General features: G+C 38.6%; 5 protein-coding genes across 5 annotated transcripts in view; all 5 read left to right on the top strand.

The window, feature by feature from the left end:
- The first annotated feature begins 1,058 nt into the window (after positions 1-1,058).
- On the top strand, positions 1,059-6,456 carry gdf10b (growth differentiation factor 10b). Its single transcript, XM_084434825.1, has 3 exons — positions 1,059-1,404; positions 2,450-3,321; positions 4,981-6,456. Exons 1-3 carry the CDS (start codon positions 1,164-1,166, stop codon positions 5,170-5,172), a joined length of 1,305 nt encoding a protein of 434 aa, XP_084290951.1. The 5' UTR covers positions 1,059-1,163; the 3' UTR covers positions 5,173-6,456.
- A 393-nt stretch (positions 6,457-6,849) lies between these two features.
- On the top strand, positions 6,850-8,459 carry gdf2 (growth differentiation factor 2). Its single transcript, XM_084433780.1, has 2 exons — positions 6,850-7,326; positions 7,412-8,459. The coding sequence occupies exons 1-2, from the start codon at positions 7,002-7,004 to the stop codon at positions 8,257-8,259; spliced, it is 1,173 nt and encodes a 390-aa protein (XP_084289906.1). The 5' UTR covers positions 6,850-7,001; the 3' UTR covers positions 8,260-8,459.
- A 3,429-nt stretch (positions 8,460-11,888) lies between these two features.
- Positions 11,889-18,270, top strand: rbp3 (retinol binding protein 3). The gene is made up of 4 exons (XM_084435077.1): positions 11,889-16,548; positions 16,647-16,837; positions 16,973-17,115; positions 17,401-18,270. Exons 1-4 carry the CDS (start codon positions 15,361-15,363, stop codon positions 17,724-17,726), a joined length of 1,848 nt encoding a protein of 615 aa, XP_084291203.1. The 5' UTR covers positions 11,889-15,360; the 3' UTR covers positions 17,727-18,270.
- Positions 11,895-14,719, top strand: irbpl (interphotoreceptor retinoid-binding protein like; the record flags this gene model as incomplete). The annotated part of the gene is made up of 1 exon (XM_084435076.1): positions 11,895-14,719. The coding sequence occupies exon 1, from the start codon at positions 11,963-11,965 to the stop codon at positions 14,717-14,719; it is 2,757 nt and encodes a 918-aa protein (XP_084291202.1). The 5' UTR covers positions 11,895-11,962.
- Positions 18,271-21,488: 3,218 nt separating the features above from the next.
- antxr1c (ANTXR cell adhesion molecule 1c) overlaps positions 21,489-23,587 on the top strand; it is a 32,905-nt gene continuing 30,806 nt past the window's right edge. The window contains exon 1 of the mRNA XM_084434768.1: positions 21,489-22,108. Coding sequence (XP_084290894.1) covers positions 21,963-22,108 — 146 coding nt within the window. The 5' untranslated portion in view covers positions 21,489-21,962. The remainder of the gene's footprint in view (positions 22,109-23,587) is intronic.

Below are 23,587 nucleotides of genomic sequence, written 5' to 3'. Positions count from 1 at the left end.
TCATTATTATTGTAATTTTATGTGCTTTGAGACATGAAGTAGTTTAACACCGTCTCCTGACGCTTTGCAGACTCTGCTCTACGCGTTCATGTGTTTTGGAGGAGGTGTGGCTTTGGAGACGCTCTGAAGGGATGGTGGGATATCAAAGCTAACTTGCTGTTGCTAGCCGCTCTGAAAATAAATGCCTACCCTACCTTTAATTCTCTGTGATGCAAATTCATTTTATCTTCTCAAGAGAACATTTGTTTTTTGGTGAATTTGTTCACACATGCCACATCCTGGGATTTTTCTGAGATTTCTGACATTTGCAAAAGTCATCAACATCGTCATTAAAACAATAAATGGAAAGAGGAACAGTATTTTTTTTTTTACAGTTATTAATTGTTTTTCTTTTCCTCATAAAAAAGTTTGTACATTTTATACAAAGTTTGCACAAAAGTTTTTGTTTGTTCCTCATACAAAAGTTTGTACAATTAACATCAGCGAACTTTCAAAGCCGAGTAGCCTATGATTTTCTTTAACATGACTTCTTGATGTAGGCTACTTTACTGTAAAATAAATGAATAAATAATAGATTATTTGTTTTTGTCACCATATATGCTCTAAAAACTTGTGAAATATAGTGCATACCAGTCAAAAGTCTTTGTTATGACTATTTTCAACATTTTTGAATAAAAACAATCAAAACTTTGAAATAGCCTATAGACTATGGGAATTATAATGCCAAGTGAAAGACAAAACAATAAAACCTCTTAGAAAGCTAAACTGTCTCATTCTTTGTTGGTTGCTTGTCCGTCACTACGAAATATAAGATACCGGTAGGCTATTTACATTTTAAAGGTATAGCTACAATTTATCTTTAACTTATAACGCTTCATTTAATAAATAAATTAATTGATTAAAAGTCCCACAAATTGCGTATACAAGTATGAGCTGCAGAGGTGTCTGTGTGTGTGTGTGTGTGTTCAGAAAGATGCTTTAAGCTTCTCGTAGGCTGCACGTCATCATCTGTCATCATCGCTTCAGCAGTGAGAAACAAGTGTATGAGCGCGAGACATCATCATCATCCTCCACCGACTCTGTCAGTCCTTCTCTCGCCGAGCTTTCCATCAGTCTTCCACTTTCGTCTAGTTTACTCGATTATAAAGGGATCAGTTGTGAATATGGCATCAATTTGTGCGGTGGTTGCTCACATTTTTCTCTGTCTAAACATCGTCAAAGTTTGCTTAGTAAACTCGTCGGAGCTGAACGGAGATATTCCTGTAACAGAACCGTCATTCCACAATCCTGCTCGAGACATGATGACTGTTAATATGTACAGAGTTTATGATAAATACAGCAAGAAGCATCATCATCAACATCGACAGAACGTCAATACAATCCGAAGCTTTAGAGGAGTCCAAGGTGAGTGAAATTTAAAATACAGCAATGCATGTTTATAGTTCATATTTAATATCACGCTGTGTTTGTGCTTCCAAAATGTATCTAGGCTGTATTTTAACTTTAAAGATTTTTTAAATTATATTTAATAAACTACATTATATTTCCAAAAATACAATATGCCTTTCAAAATACAAGACATTACATTTAAATAATTCATAAAATACAATATAATTTTGTTTTATGCATTCATTAAGTGTTTATGCTTTAGTTTAGGGTCCAGTTCTCACTATTAACTTGTTGCTTATTAGCATGCATATTACTAGGATATTGGATGTTTATTACTTATAAAGCACATATTAATGCGTTATTCTGCATGACCATATTCTACATCCCTTAATCACCCAATACCTAAACTTAACAACTACCTTACTAACTATTAATAAACCGTAATTAGGAGTTTATTGAGGCCAAAAAAAAAAAAAAAAAAAGGAGTTTATTGAGGTTTATTGAGTTAATAATTAATAGTGAGAATTAGACCCTAAACTAAAGTGTGACCACTGTTAATTATAGTATTTTATTTGTTGGAAACCCTTGAGGAAATACAAGGGGGAAAAAAAGACCAATGATCCATCTTTTGAATATTCATTACATAAAAAATCCACATGCACTTGGATTCAAATGAATTATATGCATATGTGAAATCATGCACAGATAGCATTTTTCCCATTATTTCAGTTTTTCAGAGCTGCTAAGTTTCCACTGGAGGTGTGCTATTAAAACACAGAGAGGGTATTAGTGGAAACAGAAAAAACCTTGAGAGCGGCTCACTAAACACTACCATATGGCCAGAGACCGATTCAGGAGCCGTGTTTATCTTTTTATTAAACTACCTCGTAAACCATAGAATGTGGTCGGATGTTAAATCTAAAATGTGAAAAATGTGTTGTTTATGAGGATGTTGTCTGGAAACTTTACTGGTCAATCACATGCATGCATGAGCGTAAAACCCACGCCAAATCGTCAAGCAGCAATTAATGACTTGTGACGTTTTCACGCCTTATTTCAGAGCTCTCCCATCACAAAGTAGTTTTCCGCTTCAACCTGACCTCCATCCCAGATTCAGAGGCGATACTGACGTCAACTCTACACTTTCTTGACCAGCAAGTTCGTCAGCGTCCTTGGGCCTGCCGTCGTTCCCGCGGATCCGCATGCCGTCTCCAGAACCTTCAGTCACTCACCACAACACATCTCATCATTAAAGGAACATCGCCAAACGCTGCCATCCCCTCTCAGCTGTGCAACATCACACTGTCCACAAACAGGAAGGGGCTTTGGCAGATTACAGACGTGTCATCAGCCATCAAACAAGCCCATGTGACTGGCGAACTATCGATTACCGTTGAGTTTGACTTTGGTCACCACAGACGTCATGATCGTTTGTCTCCTCACAGTCTGCCGTTCATTCTTGTATACGCTGATGACGTTGCCATAACCGAACCAAACAGCATTGCTATGAGTTTACAGAGATACAGTCCGTCTCCTGCGGTTGAGGAGACCAGGACCAAAGCGCCCACAGCTTCTTTAAGCTCTAGAATCAGAAGGGAACTGGATCACTTGGAGACTAACTACCTTCCTGACGTCCAGCACAACGACCTGAAGAGCAGGGAGCTATGGGACAGCGGCTTTTTTGCGAAAAAGCCCAAACCGTTGTCAAAAGGCCAGGACTATCACGAGGGATTGAGAGGGTCGCAGGAGCTCACCTTTGACGAGAAGACCATGAAAAAAGCGAGACGCAAGCAGTGGAGTGAACCGCGAGTGTGCGCGCGCCGTTACCTGAGGGTGGACTTCGCCGACATCGGTTGGAGCGAATGGATATTAGCGCCGAAAGCATTTGATGCCTACTATTGTGCAGGAACCTGTGGATTCCCGATTCCAAAGGTAAGGGAATACAAGTTTACGTTGTATATTTTAGTTCGTTTTGTTTATGATGACCGTCTGAATGCACACTGCCCGGCCTTAAAAAAAAGTCGCTGTTTGGATCATTATTACAGTTAGGGATGCACGATATATCGGCCACCATATCGGTATCGGCCGATAAATGTTCATTTTTAATGTTATCGTTATCGGCCCAATGAAAAAATATATTAAATCCGATTAATAATGGATTATTTCCTTCAGCTGAGACACTTAAGATGTGCACTGTTCAACATGATGGTTTTGAATTGCTTGAAATATGATTGGAATCACTTCAAAAAAAGAAAATATAGGCTAGTTAAGTGCAACACAAGTCTGACATATAGGCTATATAAAATTATAATGAGAACATCATTATTATTGTATGCTTGGGACATGTATTTTAATGGTGAGACTTTTGTTATTGTAATCAGGCTCTCAAAAACTATATAAATCAGCATTCAAATATAAAGAATTAACGGTTATCGTATCTGCCATCATTTTCGTATCGGTGCTTCCCTGATTACAGTGATTATTAGGTTTCTAGCATGTTATATGTTTGGCAACAGTTCTTCTAACCCTAATTGATAGAGTGTATAACTTTTCATTTCTTAGACACCCGTGTAGGAAGACACATCATGGCCATATTCCAGAATGACAATGTCAAGATTCATCAGGCTCAGACTGTGAAGGAATGGTTGGGAGGGACAATGAAGAATCATTTTCACACATGAATTGGCAATAAATGTTGTGATGTTATTTCCATCAATGTTTGCTCAAGATCTTGTTTTGTCAATGCAAGAGTCCAGCACTCTGTGAAGTCTCCTCCAGCACATCCCAAAGACTTTCAGTGAATTTAAGGTCTGGACTCAGAGGAGCCGATTCATGTGTGAAAATGATTCTTCATGTTCCTCACAACCATTCTTTCACAATTTGAGCCTGATGAATCTTGACATCCTGATATATGGACAATATGTGTCTTCCTACATGGGTGTTTAAGAAATGAAAAGCTACACACTAGAGGAACTGTTGCCAAACATATAACATCCAAGAAACATAATAATCACAGCAATAATGATCCAATCATAGGCCTATTTAAATCCAAACAACAACTTTTTTTTTGGCTGGGCAGTGTACATTATCTCATTATTGCACGGCAGCTCAACAAAATAAAATTAATATGTGGACATGAAAGATTCATTTCAATATTGAGCTTAAATCGTTTTATAATTTTACCAGTTTAATAAGCCCTATCTTACAGTTAAAAATAGTCCATTACAATGTGCAAAACAATTGTGACAAAAAAATACTTAAAGTCGGCATGAAATGAAGGTTGTGATATCCGAATAGAATCACTTCTTGTGGACGGGGGAATTGATTGAATTTTGGTTGTGATTTGCTATTGGCTGATCTCATGTGAGTGACAGGTTGCCCCGCCCTCGTCATCAGAGAAGAGATGCTGTAAGAGAGAGGGGATGTTATTCTGATTCAAGAAATAATGGTGTGCACTGATACGTCATTTATAATAAATACTGCAATATATATTACTTTAAAAATAAGGAGGGTGGATAGGACTAAGAAATGCATTTGGGCATTGTCACGTTAACCTTGTTAAAAGACCAACCTTTACTTCTCTTAATGCAGGTTGTTCATCCATCCAATCATGCGACCATCCAGAGTATAGTGAGAGCCGTGGGGATCGTGCCTGGCGTCCCACAGCCGTGCTGCGTTCCCGACACGATGAGCTCTCTGGCTGTGCTGTTCCTCGACTCCAGCAGGAACATGCTAGTGAAGGTCTATCCCAGCATGTCTGTGGAGACCTGTGCCTGTCGGTAAGGAGAGCAAGGTCAATAATGGACATCTAGATAAACACAACCTGCAAAACAATGAACTCAGCTCAAGGGACTGCCGAAAATCTACTTTTTATCTCTGCAAATAAGACCTCGACACCTCAAATAATATTGGATCTTTGCACACAAACATTGTATCCTCTTTCCACTCTCTTTTTTTTGATGAATTGTATATAATCCTTAACATATAGTAAGCCAAACTGTTTTTGTTTTGAAACAAGTACATAACAAATTTAAAAGAACATAGCGATTTAAATGGATTTCTGTAAATAAATCCAGGGTAACACTTTATTTTAAGGTGGTGTAGTTACACGTTACAACATGTGCTTACTATAGCAATAGCAGTCAATTAGGCAGAATTAAAAGTAACTAACCCTAAACTAAACCGTAACTCTATAGTAAGTACATGTAGTTAATTAATATTACTCAGTACTTATTTGAGTAAGTACAATGTAACGACATCACCTTAAAATAAAGCGTAACCAAATCTGGTAACACTTTACATGAGGTCTAATTTTTTAACATTAGTTTTAATGCACAACTATGAGCAATATATTTTTACAGCATTTGTTAACCTTTGTTAATGTTAGTTAATAAAAATCAAATTGTTTATGTAATTCATTAATTAATGTTTTATTTGTAAAAAATCTATTAATAAATGTATTATTTTACCATTGATTAAGAGATGCTGTAGAAGTTAACTAATGTTAACAAATGAAACGTTATTGTAAAGTGTTGCCATAAATCATTATAAGCATTTGATTTGATTTGTAAGCTTGTTAGATAAAGTGTAACCTATAGGATTTAAACACCTGGAATCTTGCATGAAAAGAAAACTGCAGATCATTTTTGGTCATTTGTGAGGAGACAGACGAAATGAAGAAAATGCAGCATAATGCTGCCATCTAGTGCTGTGTGATTTGGCATAATATTGTTTTTCCGCTACGAGGACGGACCCCATAAGTTAGAACAGATGGATTGATTAGCCATAGCTCTAGAAAAGTCGACAGATTATGGATTTTAAAATAAAATAATAACATCTCAGAGGTTTTGTGAAACTTTATCAAAGGAGAGTTTTGTATTTTTATAGCAATGTCATGTCATTTATAATTATTTATTTTTTTCAAAACTGTACTGTATTGACTTTTTATGCAAACATTTCTTAAACCAGATTCTTCAGTGCTCTTCTGGTATATAAACTGGTATGTTTTTTTTTTTTTTTACTGAAATCCTGGAGGAATTTTTGTGAATAAAGACCTAATGAGTTGTATTAGGGACATAGATTGTTTGCAACAAAGGGGCAAAGGTCAACTCAGACCCATTAACTCTTACACAGCCAGATTCCAGCTGAATGAAACTGAATCCAAATTAAAATGAAAGGAATCTATAATGTTAATATTTATCATAGCTGAAGCTGATTAGTTGAAGCATCTTACATGTGCAGACACAAACACATTCAGAAGTGATGGAGTTGCTTCAGTAAAAATAGCCAGAAGTCTGACCCTGTAAATAAGGGTTTGTCAAAATCACTCTCATTAGTTTTCAAAGTCTGTTCCCGAAGTGTTTACAGAGCCCTCATTAACTACAAGCTTCCTCAAGATAACAACGCTCAAACCACGACTTTGGTGTCAAAGATAAGAATAGCTATGCTACTATTTTGGTTTCCGGAGAGAGTGCTGCTTAGCGTGGGACGTGGGAGTGAACCTGAGGTTCGCTTGAGGAACCCCGATTTCAAAGGATCTTCCACAAACCAAAGTCAGATGTAAAACTTGCCGCAGACGGTCACCTATCCGCTTTGGGAACCAAACGAAAAAGATGCGGGGTTTACGATATCTGCTTCTTCTGATGTCCATCAATTTTGCTACTTCAGTTGGGCTTTGCGAGGGGAAATCTTTAGGAAGTCTGGAAGACACCATGTTCATTCAGGGAGAAGAGCAAAACCTTGAGGAAGAAGATGTCTTCAAGAGCTTTTTGGGCTTCAGGAAGGAAGACTTTTTGAGGAAGCTGAATTTATCAGGCATGCCACAAGAACACAGAAAGGTTCAACCTCCTCAGTTCATGATGGATCTCTATAATAAATATGCGTCTGATAAGACTTCCATCCCTCGGTCGGATGTCATCCGAAGCTTCATCATTCAGGGTAAGTATCTCTAAGGTAGATGCAATTCTGATGATTTGTATATGAGTGAAAAGGTTCATTAATCTCTATTTTCTGTTCTTTACAGATGTTATTTATTCCATCAGACACGGCAACAAAACTCAACACAGGCTCCTATTCAACGTTTCCATCCCAAATCACGAAGAGATCACGTCAGTCCAGCTAAGGCTGTTCACTCTCTGGGAAAGAAGTAAAAGCACCTGCGCTGACCAATTCACATCCATTCATGTTTACGGCGTAGAATACAAGCAGGATACAAACATTTTACAGCTTCTGGATGGGAGAGACGTCACTGAGGCCAGAAACACATGGGAGGCTTTCGACGTGACCAGCGCCGTCAGGATTTGGCAGGATTCTGGACGCGGGGCGGGTGAACTCCAGGTGGAAATCCAACAAAACTGTCAATCTCTTGACATAAGCGTGGGTTTAGAGGACAACGGCTCGGCAGTGTTAATAGTTTTTTCGGATGATCTCGGGAACAGAAAGGTAGAGTCGATAAATGAGGTCAAAGAGATGCTTCTTCATGAGAAGGAGCCGATATTTGTGGAAAATCATGATCCTGTGGACAAGCACCCCAGGAAGAAGAGGAAAGCGAAGAACAATAACTGTCGGAGAACTTCGCTGAAGGTGAACTTCAAAGACATCGGATGGGATAAATGGATCGTGGCTCCACCTGAATATGACGCTTATGAGTGCAAAGGGGTGTGTTACTTCCCCCTGACAGATGACGTAAGCCCCTCCAAACATGCAATCATCCAAACACTGGTTAACCTGAGCAATCCCAAAAAGGCAAACAAGGCATGTTGCGTCCCGACCAAGCTGGACCCAATCGCCATCATGTACCAGGAAAGGGGCGTCCTCACGGTCCGAAACCTGTACGAGGAGATGAAAGTAGCAAAGTGTGGATGTAGGTAGTGTTTGGCTGCTTACCCATTCATCTGGAAAATGACAGCATTCGTTTTATCATTCCCATTTGTCACAGCGCTGCCATTTTGGGCTCCCCAAAGAACCTTGCAATGAACAGTTCTTAAAAGTGAAGAACATTTTTTATATAAAGAACCTGTTAAAGGTTCTTCGTGGAACCATACATGTCAATAAAGAACCTTTTTTAAGAGTGTAGCATAATTAAAAATGACTTTTAATATAAAAGAGATTCTTGAGGTTAAAGTCAGCTTCCATTATAAAGTCAGTATAATGCCACATATATTTGCAAAAGAATAAAGTAGCCTATTGCAAAATAAAAGTATTGAGAGAGAAAAAATAAGTTTTGCAAACACTAGTAAGATATAATTAATTGCAAAAATCAATGACAGCTGTAAAAGAAGCTTATAGTTCCCCTGTAGTGAATTATTGTATACCTTAAAACTCAAAATGACGTATTTAAAAGTGTTTTCCTTCAAACACATTTCTTCATGCCTTAAAATAGCTTGAATGTAACTCGACACTCTTGCGAATATGCAAATGAGCCCCGCCTCCACTCACTCACAGCAGCTCAGAGATCCACTCGTTGACGATCACACGTTGATCTGATTGGTTACAAGGTAGTTTGTGATGTCAGAAACACCAGCGCGATTTCAAATCACGTTTTATGTTAACTTATGAATTTACACATGGTTTGTCTTAAAGCATATTAAAAACACCACATTATTTTTACACTTTATTTCTCACAATTCTTTATTTTTGTTTGCAAAACTTTTTTTTTCTCTCAATACTTTTTCTTTTGCAATTCTTTATTTTTGAATGCAATACAACTTTTTTCTCTCAATACTTTATTTCTTTTGCAATTCCTTTTTTTTTTTTTTTTTTTTGCTCAATACTTTAATTTTCTTTTGCAAAACTTGATTCTCTTTTGCAATGCTTTATTCTTTTGCAAACAACTGTGGCATTATATTGACTCCATAATTCTGTTTTCATTTCACTTATGCCGACATACCCATGGGGCATTTCTAGGATTTGGCAGCATAGACCAAAACATCAGGGGCGATATTCCCCCTTAGAGATTTTTGTTTTACATTTTAATACAGCAACACACTCTACACAAGTATGCAAAAACAGATGTCAATGCTTGCCCAGTGCACTGCATGCATGCGGTCCAGCTGTACATACTACTAAGAAACCTCAAGGTGGCGATAGAGTAACACCCCCAAATGATGTATGAAGCTGTAAACATGTTTGTAAGATCTACCCTGCTCAAAACAGTAAGAGTAATAGTGCACTGACAGTGCTCTCAGTGTGACGTGTACTTGCACGTACTTTGTGTTTGTTTCAGGTCTACATCTGCAAAGTTTCAAAGCATTTTAAACCTATATCTAGTTCTTTAGGAATGAATTAAAAAATATATATATATGGATGGGGCATAATGAGAATTTAGCTAGGGCCAATGCCCCTGTGGTCCCTCTTGGCTTCAAGATTGACCTATTCTGGGTTGTTCCAGACAAAAATAATCAGGGAAATGCTCATATACAATAAACAAAACTTACGCAATACCTCCCACTAGAGTTCCAGACCGAAACATTCAGGGCTTGAGCACTATTGACGCTCGTGGATATAACTTACAATTGTATTCTTTCTTCCTGTTGTACAACCGGGTCTCTAATATTTTTTTCTTTTTTTTTTTCATTAATTTTATTATTTTTCTCCCCCCACAAAAAGATTTGTATATAATCCATTGTATGTCCAGCATATATATTTACATACAAAATATTTTGTTTTACAATGATGTAATTTGATTCACATTTTATCAATAAAGTCCAAAAATTATTTGATTGCAAGAAATCATGCATCAAAGTAATTCCAGTTTGGGCTTTCCTAATACATTTTTAGCAAGCCAAGCTCATTGTGGTGTGTGTGGTGAGTGCTTTTTTCTGCTGTTGGTGGAGCTTTTCAGTCAGGTAAGCAATTGTTGGTTAGAACTGGTGCACTGTTTTGTAATAGCTTAAAATTCATTAGATCTTAACAAATACTGTAGTTGCATGATCATCAAATGATAAACAACATAATGGAATTTATAAAGGCACAAACTTCATAGGATTTGCATGGTTCTGGTAAATTTCAGACATAGTGAGGAGGGCGTGTTTGTGGAATAATATATTTAAAAAAAATTCAAAAAAGGTCAGCGTTGCAATACTTTTCAGGGTTTCAGAGACAGATATTCATGCGAACCTGTTTCTATCTCCAGCTGAGAAACATTTTCTCCCATCAGATACACTGGACAAAACTCCAGTCATCTTAAAATGAGATTCCCAATCTCTGATTGGCCACATGAAATCATCAGATAGAATTGCATAAGACTCTGAGCATTAAAAGATAAAGCAAGATTAACAGTGCAGCACCAATTAGTGTTGAGTGAATGTGGGGTTACATAATTTCATCCTGTAAAAGTGGCAAGGGCCTCTAAATTCACAATAATGCTCTGATATTTAGACAAATAATAGAAAAGAATGAAGCGGTGAAATCTATAAGAAGATTAAAAAAAACCCAATAACTATTCGGTATGTGAATAACTTACAGTTGTTGCCAAAGAGTTAATAAATGAGCCTCTTTCAGAAAAAGAGTAATGCTCTGATGTTATACAATCAAAGCCATTGTCTAAATTGCCTGGTGAGAAATATATGTTATGGTTTGTGGTGTTGCATATACAAATGCATTTCTATCTTGGTGTTTATTTAACAGTCACCTGTTCAGCAGTGTAATCACATCATTAGCCTGACCCAGACGTCACCTTTGAAAGCTTGACCTTATTTTCCTCATGACGACAGGGCTGACTGGATTATAATCCAAAAGCAAATGTGTAAAGAGACACATTTACTGGAAAATAATTCCCAAAATTTCACTCAAATATTTTTAATGTTCTAATGCTTAAAATGTTTCCAGGACCCCTGTCATGGTCAAAAACATTGAGATGATTGCACTTTATTTTATATTACATGCACTTATGTGTATTATACGTAAAGTACTAGGTATTATAAGGTAACTACATGGGTAAAGGTTAGGTTCAGGGTTAGTACCTAGTTATTAACCCAGTTATTGTAATTACTATAATAAGTACATAGTATGTACATGGGGAACAGGACTGTAAAATAAAGTGCCACCATTGAGACCAAATACAAAAAAAGACAGATGAACCAATAAATACACAGTACTTGAACATTTTGCCTTCCATAATATGATTTACTTTTCTTCCAGACAAACATCTTCCTCATTCACCCTCATGTTATTCTAAACCTGTATGACTTTCTTTCTTCTGTGAAACAACAGATATTTTGAAAAATAATCTGTTTGTTTAAAAAAAATCCCAAGACATAAAAAAAAATGTGTTTGTGTGTTCCACAAATGTAAGTAAATTTTTTGGTTAACTGTCCCTTTAAGTTATGATGAAGCTGTGTATTTAGAGAGATATATCTATATATATTTAGAGAGTATTTTTTCCATATTTATTGATTTTGATCTGTCAATGTCTTGCTGATGCACTGCAGATAATGCGATTAAAGGTTTATTCAGAGCAAAAGCCTCTTATGTGGTTGCTGTTGTCAAAAACCTGTTCTATCTACCAAAGGACCACCAAATGAATGGATGAAAACCTCTGGCTTAGACAAAATTCAACAACCAACGGCAAAAGATGGCAGGGACTGTAAGAGTTTTTGCCCTGATCATAGTCGCTTGTCGGGTTCTGTTCGTCGGCGCATCATTTCAGTCTGCGCTTGTCTTGGATATGGCTAAAATTCTGCTTGACAACTATTGCTTCCCAGAGAATCTAGTCGGTATGCAGGAGGCAATCCAACAAGCCATAAGCAGCGGAGAGATCCTACACATCTCTGATCGGAAAACACTGGCATCAGTCCTGACTGCGGGCGTTCAGGGTGCACTCAATGATCCCAGACTGAGTGTGTCTTATGAGCCTAATTATACTCCGATCACGCCACCTGCACTTCAGTCGCTGCCTACTGAACAGCTGATACGGCTAATCAGGAACACGGTTAAACTGGAGGTGATGGATAACAATGTTGGCTACCTGAGGATTGACCGTATTATAGGTCAGGAGACTGTGTCAAAACTGGGACGCCTCCTTCACGACAACATCTGGAAGAAGGTTGCGCATACGTCAGCAATGATCTTTGATCTCCGTTTCAGCACAGCGGGAGAGCTCTCCGGTGTGCCATACATTGTTTCCTATTTTTCCGACTCTGAACCACTTTTGCACATCGACACAATCTATGAGCGACCCACTAACACTACGAAGGAGCTGTGGACGATGCCGACCCTCCTGGGGGAACGATATGGGAAAAGAAAAGAAGTGATCGTTTTAATCAGCAAGCGCACCATGGGCGCGGCTGAAGCGGTTGCCTACATCTTAAAACATCTCAAAAGAGCTGTCATTGTTGGAGAAAGGTCGGCCGGAGGCTCTGTTAAGGTTGAAAAGTTGAGCGTTGGGGACTCTGGGTTTTATATCACGGTCCCGGTTGCTAGATCTGTGAATCCTGTGACAGGACAGAGCTGGGAAGTGAACGGGGTTTCGCCATCCGTCACAGTCAACCCGAAGGAAGGAGTTGCCAAAGCCAAGTCCCTCATTGCCGTCAGGAAATCACTACCGAAAACAGTTAAAAGAGTGTCAGACATCATTAAACGATTTTATTCGTTTAAAGATAAAATCCCTGCTTTGCTAAATCAGCTCGCTAAAACAGACTTTTTCACAGTGGTTTCTGAGGAGGACTTGGCGGCGAAACTTAATTATGAGCTGCAGTCGGTCTTTGAAGACCCTCGTTTAAATATCAAGACAATGCAAGAATTGCCTGACAATGGCCTGGATGCAACACCAGAAGACCATTCATCTTTTGATAATCCTATTGATCCGTTATTCAAGTTGGAAATTCTCTCAGGAAACAATGGATATCTGCGTTTTGACAGGTTCCCAACACCCACCATTTTGATAGGACTAGAGGATCGAATCAAAGAGAAGGTTTGGCAACCTGTCAAAGACACTGAGAATCTGATTATCGATCTGCGATATAACACCGGCGGATCCACCGAGGCCTTGCCAATTCTGCTTTCCTACATGTTCGACATCTCATCAAACACTCACCTCTTTTCAATCTACGACAGCATCCGAAACCTGACTGCTGATTTCCACACTCTCCGTAACATCAGCGGACCGTCCTATGGTTCCAGAAAGGGTATTTATATTTTGACAAGCTATTACACAGCAGAAGCTGGAGAAGAGTTCGCTTACCTGATGCAGTCCCTGCACCGAGGCACTGTTATTGGGGAAATCACCTCTGGAACACTCCTTCACTCCAAGACTTTTCAAGTTGAAGAAACAAGCCTTGCCATTACTGTCCCCGTCATAAATTTCATTGATATAAATGGGGAATGTTGGCTTGGAGGCGGTGTAGTTCCCGATGCCATCGTACTTGCTGAAGATGCAGTTGAGCGAGCTCATGAAATCATTGCGTTTCACAAGGATATTCAGGCTTTGGTGCAAGAAGTTGGAGATCTCTTGGAAAAATATTACACTGTACCTGAGGTTGAAGCTAAAGTGAGTAGACTGTTACAGTCCAAACTAACCGAGGGGCTGTACCGGTCAGTTGTTGACTATGAATCTCTTGCATCTCAACTCACTGCAGATCTCCAAGAGACCTCGGGTGACCACAGACTGCACATTTTCTACTGTGAAATTGAACCGGAATCCTTTCATGACATCCCCAAAATCCCTTCCCTTGAAGAGGTAGGGTTCATCATTGATGCCCTATTCAAAGTAGAGGTAATGTCTGGAAATATTGGCTATTTGAGATTCGACATGATGGAAGACATAAAGGTTGTGCGAGCAATTGGTCCCCAGCTCATCAAAGCTGTATGGAGCAAGCTGGTGAACACAGACACGCTCATAATTGACATGAGGTATAACACGGGTGGCTATTCCACAGCGATTCCACTAATTTGCACCTATTTTTTTGATGCACGACCCTTGAAACACCTTTACACTGTTTTTGATCGCTCCACAACAACTGCGACAAAGGTTATGACCCTTCCAGAAGTGCTAGGACAGAGGTACGGCTCTCAGAAAGACATTTATATCCTGACAAGTCACATAACTGGATCAGCCGCTGAGGCATTCGCTAGAACAATGAAAGACCTGAAAAGGGCCACTGTAATTGGAGAGCCCACTATCGGAGGCGCCCTCTCAAGTGGAACATACCAAATTGGGAATAGCCTCCTATATGCTTCCATTCCCAACCAGGCGATTTTGAGTGCAGTTACTGGAAAAGCATGGAGTGTGTCAGGGGTTGAACCACATGTAGCAGTTCAAGCAAATGATGCACTTAATGTTGCCCTGAAAATAATTGGCAAAAAACAACAAAAGAAAAATTCAGGGAAATAGAACTAGGGGCTTCATTATTCTTTTTCTTCTTCTTCTTCTTCTTCTTCTTTTTTATTTTACAGTAAAACTGTCGAAACATTGTCGAAAGGATTTAAACTTTAAGTTATTTTAATGTTTTATGTGTACGTAGTAGAAATTAATTTCTGACATATTTCTGAAATTGTTTAGCATAACTTTCACCGGAATGCTCTTTTGATGGTGTGCTTTTGTATACTCATACTAATGTAAAAAATGGACATGCTATAGAATAAAATAAAAAAGAGGACATCAGTAAATGTTTCCTTTGTATACCTTTTAGCCACTGAAATTACAACAAAATGTTATTTGATACACATGAATTTCATTTCCTTACTACAATACTGTATTTAAGAAACACTCTTACAAAGGTAAATATAAATAAATACCATTCATTTAACTACAAGTGCTTCATATTATTGTAACATATATGTAACGTACATTTTAGCTTGCTATTTTCTAACTGAGGAACTTTGGCTAATGAGATTAAGGTTTTATTGTGAGGAAAAGCTTCTTATGCATGTGTTAACAGAAACCTGACTGTCGAAGCAGACTCAGTTGACAAACCTCTCTGCAGAAGGAGAGTTCAGTTGCGCCGCATTAGCAGGAATCCGAAACCTGCCAAAATGGCTCAAGCTGTAGTTCTACTAGCGTCGTTGTTGATCTTCAGTAATGTGGCTCACTGTGCTTTCTCCCCAACACTTATTGTGGATATGGCAAAAATACTCATAGACAACTACTGCTCACCAGAAAAACTCGCCGGCTTGGAAGAGGCAATTGACGCTGCAAGTAGTAACACGGAGATCCTTGGCATTTCAGATCCTACCACCCTTGCCAGTGTTCTGGCTGATGGGGTTAAAAAAACAGTTAGTGATTCCAGAGTGGACGTCACATACGAGCCAGGCTTCGTTCCTGTGGCACCACCAGCCATGCCTAACATCCCACCGGAGCATCTGGCCGCAATGATCAAAGACACGGTCAAAGTTGAGATCCTGGATGGCGACATTGGCTACCTGAAGATTCAGCACATCATTGGTGAAGAGATGGCTCAGAAAGTTGGGCCTCTTTTGCTGGAGTACATCTGGGACAAAGTGCTCCCAACATCTGGCATGATTCTTGACTTCCGCAATGCTGTCAGTGGTGAGACATCCGGAATCCCATATATTGTGTCTTACTACACTGATCCTGAGCCATTAATCCACATTGATTCGGTGTACGATCGCACGTCCGACCTCACCATAGAGTTGTGGTCCATGCCGACCCTGTTGGGAAAAAGATATGGAACCTCCAAACCCTTGATCATTCTGACAAGCAAGGATACTCTTGGGGTTGCAGAAGATGTTGCTTATTGCCTTAAACACCTTAAAAGGGCCACAATCGTTGGGGAGAAAACAGCTGGGGGAACTATGAAAATGGCCAAAATCAAGGTGGGTGACACCGACTTCTATGTGTCTGTGCCAGTTGCTAAGTCTATTAACCCCATCACTGGCAAGAGCTGGGAAATCACTGGAGTGGCACCAGATGTTGAAGTTGCAGCAGAAGATGCCCTTGACGCTGCCATTGCAATCATTAAACTTCGTACTGAAATCCCAGGGTTGGTTCAGGCGGCAGCCACACTGGTTGCAGACAACTATGCATTTCCAAGTGTTGGGGAAGATGTCGCTGAGAAGCTGGGAGCTGTTGCATCCAGTGGGGAATACAAACTGATCTCCACAAAAGAAGAACTGGAGGTAAAGCTCTCAGCGGACCTCCTAAAACTGTCAGGGGACAAATGCCTGAAGACCACCAGCAATATTCCTGCACTTCCTCCAATGGTAAATCATTGTATATATATATATATAGATATAACAATTCATAGATGTGTTGGTTGTTGAGGCAAAATTATGAATGACAATTTTCCTTTAACTTCCAGAATCCCACACCCGAGATGTTCATTGAGCTCATCAAAGTTTCATTCCAGACTGATGTATTTGAAAACAACATTGGTTACCTTCGCTTTGACATGTTTGGAGATTTTGAACATGTTGCTGCCATTGCTCAGATCATTGTGGAACATGTCTGGAAAAAAGTGATTGACACTGACGCGCTGATCATTGATCTGAGGTGATTATTGTATTGCATAATTGTTTCTCGCGCTACAAATCCAGCCAAATAAATAGCCAGTTCTGAATGAAATTCAATAATGTTTGTAATAATTTGATATTACGATCAATTTTGTTATTATAATTTTCTTTCAAGGAACAATGTTGGTGGAGCTACCTCTTCTATCGCTGGCTTTTGCTCATACTTCTTTGATGGTGACAAGCAGATTGCGCTGGACCACGTTTATGACAGACCCTCCAATACCACAAGCGATCTTCTGACCCTTACACAACTTACAGGTACATTACTACACTGACGTTTCATTTATTATTTTACTCTTTGTGAAGACCGATTTCAAAATTGGTCTAGCTTTTTTTATCTAAACATAAAAAATGCAGTGTCCTGAAGTAGATTATGTGTTCCCAGACAGCAACATAGTTTCGGCCCAGATCCGGCCCACATCCGGTATGCGTTGAATCCACATGTACCAGATCTGGGCAGACACTTTGTTGCTGTCTGGGTTGCATATTGTTTTATGCATATTTCATACTAAAAAATTAAGTGTGCAATTCTTCTCTATCTAGGCAAGAGATATGGCAGCAAAAAGAGTTTAATAATCCTCACCAGTGGTGTGACCGCTGGAGCTGCTGAGGAGTTTGTTTTTATCATGAAAAGGCTGGGACGTGCAATGATTATCGGTGAGACAACCCGTGGAGGTTGTCACCCCCCAGAGGCCTTCCGTGTGGGCGAAAGCGATATGTTCCTGTCTATTCCCATCAAGCACTCAGACGCTGCTCAGGGTCCGGCCTGGGAGGGTGCTGGCATTGCCCCACACATTCCAGTGCCCGCTGACGCTGCCCTCGACACAGCCAAGGGCATGCTCTATAAGCATTTTTCCGGCCAAAAATAAGTTGTTCATCTGGGCCTGTTATGGAAGCCAAATTATATAGCAAATTAGTTATTTAGAAGGATGACATTTTTGTGTGTAGATCATTAAGGTAATGTTTAGAGAGTACAAAGTTAAGCCTTCTGTTGCTAGTTCAAATCTTTTTCTATTTTTCTGTATTATTTCTAACCCATCCAATCTAAAGCTTGCGATCTCTAAAAGTAATATTCTCCAAGTGATATTCAGATTAGGCCTGGTCTGAACTTGAATGTAAGTGTTGGGTACTTTGTGTACTAGTTTACTTTGTACACATTAAAATGTGTTTATGCTTGTATATGCTTGTATTGTAAACATCTACTCATGCATATAAAAAAAAAAAACGATGAAAATTGTCTTGTGTGAAATGCAACTTAAATATATTTGGGGGGAAATCGCGATTGAAACCAAATGATAAAACTTAATAAATACTGTACCACATGGAAACTGTTCAAGTTGTAATGTGTTTTAAATAATAAATAGAAAATTCCTTACAGCTGAGCTAAAATTAGTTTAGCAAACAGACATATTCATTCGCGTGAAGTTTTACGATTATTTACCTCTACTTAAAATAACTACTTGCAATCTCAACAAATTTTTTAAATCACAGTTATAACACAAACACTCTTAACCACACAGAATATAAGCAAAAACACTGTTCATATTTCAAGTCCACAATGCACTTTTTGCTGTACTGATATTGATACTGATATTGATACTGATAAACTATATGATATATACATCTATTCACTGCACCTTTTCTTTTAGAAATTATCATCAAGAACCAGAAGATGGCAGCATATCTTCTTCATCCAGCATTAGACCAAAGCATGCTGTCAAATACATCCACTGCCATACTAAAGTTTCAATTATGCAGCACCTTTTGTCAACAGGACTTTAACAAGAATAAATGACCTTCAATACACTATAGTGTAATGGCACTATAGTTAGAGGTCAACAATAAAAACTGATTTCTGTATGAAGTTTTGTGTTAACTTATTGCTCGTTATCAGTTAGGTATGTTTTGGGCACGGTCATGTTGGTTTTGGCTGGTTAGTTATACTTGACTACACTGGTCATGGTGGTTTACCTGCTACAACACCCAGCAGAACCAATGGCAGTAATATACAATCATCTAAAATCAGATAAATAAAACAAAAATATTTCACAATTTAACCTGCTCCACCCCAGCTAGCAAAAAGTCGTATATTAGAGGTTGAATAGACGTAAATCTTCAGTGTCTAATTACGAATTTTCAACGTTGAAAACAGGTCGGTCTTCAATGTCTTGATGGAATAGCCTATGTAAAACTCTTTAAAAATGTTTTTGAGATAATAATGAACATGGTTTGGTAGTTTGTTTTTCTCCGTTATTTTAGCATGTATAACAGACTTATCCTGTCTTAGATGATCAGTTGAAAACACGTAGTCAAACAGTCCGGCCGAAACTACTTAGTTGAAATCACGTCGTAAACCAGTCCAAGGCGGACCGACTTATTTTCAACCATATTTCAACGATTATTTTTTTTTCTGTTTACTTGTTTACTGGGACTGGTCTAAGCAGCTCAACAATTACGACATCAAGTTCATCTGAGGAATTTGAGTTCACATGAGTTCATCATTCAGTCTGCTGTTATGTCCAGTATTAGGCTACCTTGCACTTCAGTTTTATATTAGCTTCAGCAGGTCACATGTTGCGGAGTGTGTTTGGTGTTTTATTAAAGTCCCCATGAAATCAAACTTTACGTTTTTTGGCTTTTAGAATGAATATAGCCTTATTGTTATCTAGATAAGCTAGTGTGCTCCAAAACAATGACAAAATTCGCATTTAGAAGATATAAGCAATCAAAACTTACAGTCTGCCGATATAGATCAGTGATTTTGATGACATCACTCTGCACTTCAGATTCTCATCAGATTTTCTGTCCAATCAAATGCTCTATAGAATCTGAAGCTCCTCCCTCTACATTATAAATAGAAGCTGAAGCTGCGGCTGAAATCGGTCACTTGTTCACACATTTACTAATTTCAACATGGTGAATGGCACATAGTGCACTATATAGGGGATAGGGAACGATTCAGACAATGTAAATATGCTTTCCATTGGGGCGAATGAGGTCTGGCTTAGTGTCACGTGAACCAACGCAGAGACACGATACACAGAGCGTATCATATAATCGAGTCGGTGCTGACCACAAAACGTATCGGACTCATTTGAATTCTACACAGAATGACATATTTTAAAGTGATTGAGGAGATTAGGAGGAGAAACAGTTAGACAGACTCAGTATTAGAAACTGCACTGATGAGTAGAAGAGTGCCATGCACCAACATAAATTACACACTTTTCAATCTACACATCCTCAGCATGAATATGATCACTGTTTAGTAACAACATCTTTAGTAACAGTTTCATATTCAATCTAAAAGGGGATTCTATTGGACTGTGGCTTTCATAAGCTGTCAAATGCGACTTTACCAAGATCAACAGCTCTGACCAGCTGTGATATAAAGGAAACACTATTGGCTATTTTAAAAAGGGGGAGGAGCTGGTTCGATATGCCCTGCCCTGTTGTCCTGTTTCAGTGGAAATTATGTAAACACATTGAATAATGCTGCGTGTTTCAAGGCACTTCAGTGGACCTTTAACAAATCTTTTAAGTGAACTAACTAATCGCTTTTTCTGAGAGCGTGTGTCTCCAGCGTTTAAAGACTGACTGCAGCACAAGCAAATGACATTCGAGGGCAGGCTTAGAAAGGATCACTTCATTGGTTGATATTCAGAAGAAATACAGCCCCTTTCACTGAATGACTCAGTAGACCAATCACTCTGCTCTTTTATTTACTGCTGTATGGTAATGTAATGTACTGATGTAATGGTGTTTGAAGCTATGATGTAGAAAACTGCCTTTATTAAATTCTATAATGCACCACAATAAGAAGTGCATGACCCTTATTTGCTATAGATAACCATAATGCACTGATACGGCCTTGTAAAATGATGTAATATTGGCCTATAGGATGAAGATGTTTATGCAAGAAATCCACAGCCCCCTGCGAAGCACAATATTTATATATATCCAGATTGTCCGAATTTGTTCACTCATTTTTGTTCACTCCTTCCTCATGTAGGGGATATGACACACACTGTATTAGAAATACGTTCGTTTAGTTCGTTATGTGATCAATATAGTTCAATAACAAGATGTCACCAGAAGAAGTAATTTGGGGACTTTTTGCCTACACTTTAATGAGTACTGTGAATTCAGACATACTTCTTTTGTCACATACTTGTAGTATATGTGCGATTTCAGATGCAGCCTTGGAGATCTGGCATAAAAAGGCACTCATGCTTAACGCCACCTACTGGTGTATCGATGTAAACTGCTGACAGGGCAGAAAGGGGAAAGTAAATAAAATAGAAACATTAATTTGTTAATTAATTAACCCAATACATGGAAATTGCACTTAGATAATTGTGGTTTAGACTAGAATAAGAAATAAAGTCATATATACTGGTAAACCCTTTTGGAAAATAATAAAATATTTTTCTACTCTAGTTTAAATTTTTTTGTTTTATTTTATTATCGTCAAAAGCAGACATGACAAAACAGCGAAAAGACATCGCAAAAACACGTGTTTTGCATATCCAAAAGAAGGGAGGAAACCTTCAAGGAGCAGGAGAAGAAACTGCCCCAATTTTTTCCTACAAGGGTAGAAATTTGACACCAGATCCTCTTCTGCCAACTCTGAGCCTGGGCTCTTTTCTCAAACGACTCAGTCTTTGCTTTGCACATTTACATTAAATAGCTTTCAAGCGCTTGGGGGAAAATACATCTAGCCTTTTTTACACGTGGATTTCGTGCGGCAACAGTTCTTCAAAGTTCCCCAAAAACAGCAAAGTGGCCCGTGTTTTATATCAAAAACACTAATCACAAATTTGGAAACAGTTTTTTTTTTTTTTTTTTTTTTTTTTCTGTGGTGTTTTTCCCTGGACATCGGCTTTCTGTGCAGTGCATATTGGGAATAGCGTGTTTTATCTAAAGTTTTGAGAGTTTTCAGACTGATGTGAGTAAGGACTGCGTCAACATCCGCAAGAACTCCTCTTCTTTGTGTGCATCCTTCCCCCAGGATCTCAGCAGAGGCTCATTTCAAGCTCGATATTAAAGATAATGTGAATGGCCATTTGCTTGACTGAGGATTGATGTTTTTGCAATAAGAAACGATGGCACGTTCTGTAGTAAAAATGTGTCTCGGCGTGCTTTTCTTTGGACTTTTGTTGTTCACGCTTTCATCTGCGGGAGCCGAAGAAGATGTGGAGGAGGAGAGATCATGTCAAGGCGCATTCGACTTGTATTTTGTCCTTGACAAGTAAGTAACAGTTATAATTCAATCGTTTTGCTCATTGTTTTGAAACAAAGAATCTCTCTCTCTCTCTCTCTCTCTCTCTCTCTCTCTCTCTCTCTCTCTCTCTCTCTCTCTCTCTCTCTCTCAAACTTAAAGGAAAGATATCTGTAAGTTATATCTTTAATCTCTTTGGTCTTGCAGCTGGTAAACTGTCTGCTCTCCAACATAAACCCGTCAGTCAATCACATTTAAAGGCAACATGATCTATATGAAGTGTACTGTAGATGTTAGGGATGCTTTTGCGGTCTGTTGGCCTGATGTTTTCCACATACTGCCTGGATAAAGTAGGCCAGTACATTTCCACTCACATCCTCTGTATTTTCCCCAAATTTCTCACATTCCGCATCACCAAAATAGATATTCACCAGATGTCCGTTGTTTGGTATCAGTTGGCTGGGTTCAATTAAAGTTCAGGGAGAAAATGCTATGCATTGCAGTATTACACTAAAAAAAGTTATTTTTTATTGAATGGTATCAGTGGTTCAATATAAAATCCATGGAACCTTTCCATTCCACAAAAGATTCTGTATAGTGGAAAAAGATTTTTCAGATTAATAAAGTGGAACCTAAAATGGATCTTCTATGGCATTAATGAGTGTAGACAGTGACAGTTTGCAGAAGTCATCCGGTTTATTTTTGTATTGTGCCAACTTGTTGTTTTGTGTGTGTGTGTAATGATGAGCAAAGGGGTGGTACATGTGAAGTTTGCTGAATAAGCGCTTCAGTCGGTCACAACTTCATTCCTCTGTGGTTCTCTTTTCCTGTCTCTTGTCCTTCACCATTGTTTAACAGACAACATCCTTTCCCATGATCTGTGTCGGTCTGGGAAGATTCTTTACAGGATGTTTAATCCAATTGCACATTTATTTATATTAAACACCTTTTTTTCAGAGGTGGACAGTAACAAAGTACATTTACTTGAGTACTGTACTTAAGTACACCTTTTGAGTATCTGTACTTAACTTGAGTATTAATTATTCTGGAAACTTTTTACATTAACTTCACTACATTTGAAAGATAAATATCGTACTTTTTTCAAGGTCCTTGAGTAGAAAGTAGTAACGTCAGTCAGGGGATGATTTTTTTTTCAAAGTTCGTGATTGTACTTTTGCAGGTGAGAGACAGCCTATCAGTAATCATTCTTGTAGGGTCACGTGTCGTGAAGTTCAGCGATTTCCCATCATTGTCTTTGAACACTAATCAACTGGTGGCAAAATGGACGAAGACAGATCCTCGGCGAGGTGCGCGCATCCATGGCAAACAGGTCTTTCTGTTTTGCTGTTTGTTAAAGCAGTGTTGCTGTTGGGCAGTCATACAGCTATGGTTGTGAAGCTGGCTTTTAAAGCAGGTTGGATTTTTATAGACCACTTTATTCAAATGTGCATGAATGGATACACATAGATGTGTACTTCATTTGTTGGGGTGCTAGGGTGTTAAAAAAAA

This window comes from Rutilus rutilus (genome assembly GCF_951802725.1).
Source record: "Rutilus rutilus genome assembly, chromosome: 16".
Taxonomy (NCBI): Eukaryota; Metazoa; Chordata; class Actinopteri; order Cypriniformes; family Leuciscidae; genus Rutilus; species Rutilus rutilus.
This window is presented reverse-complemented; position numbering and strand designations above follow the sequence as displayed.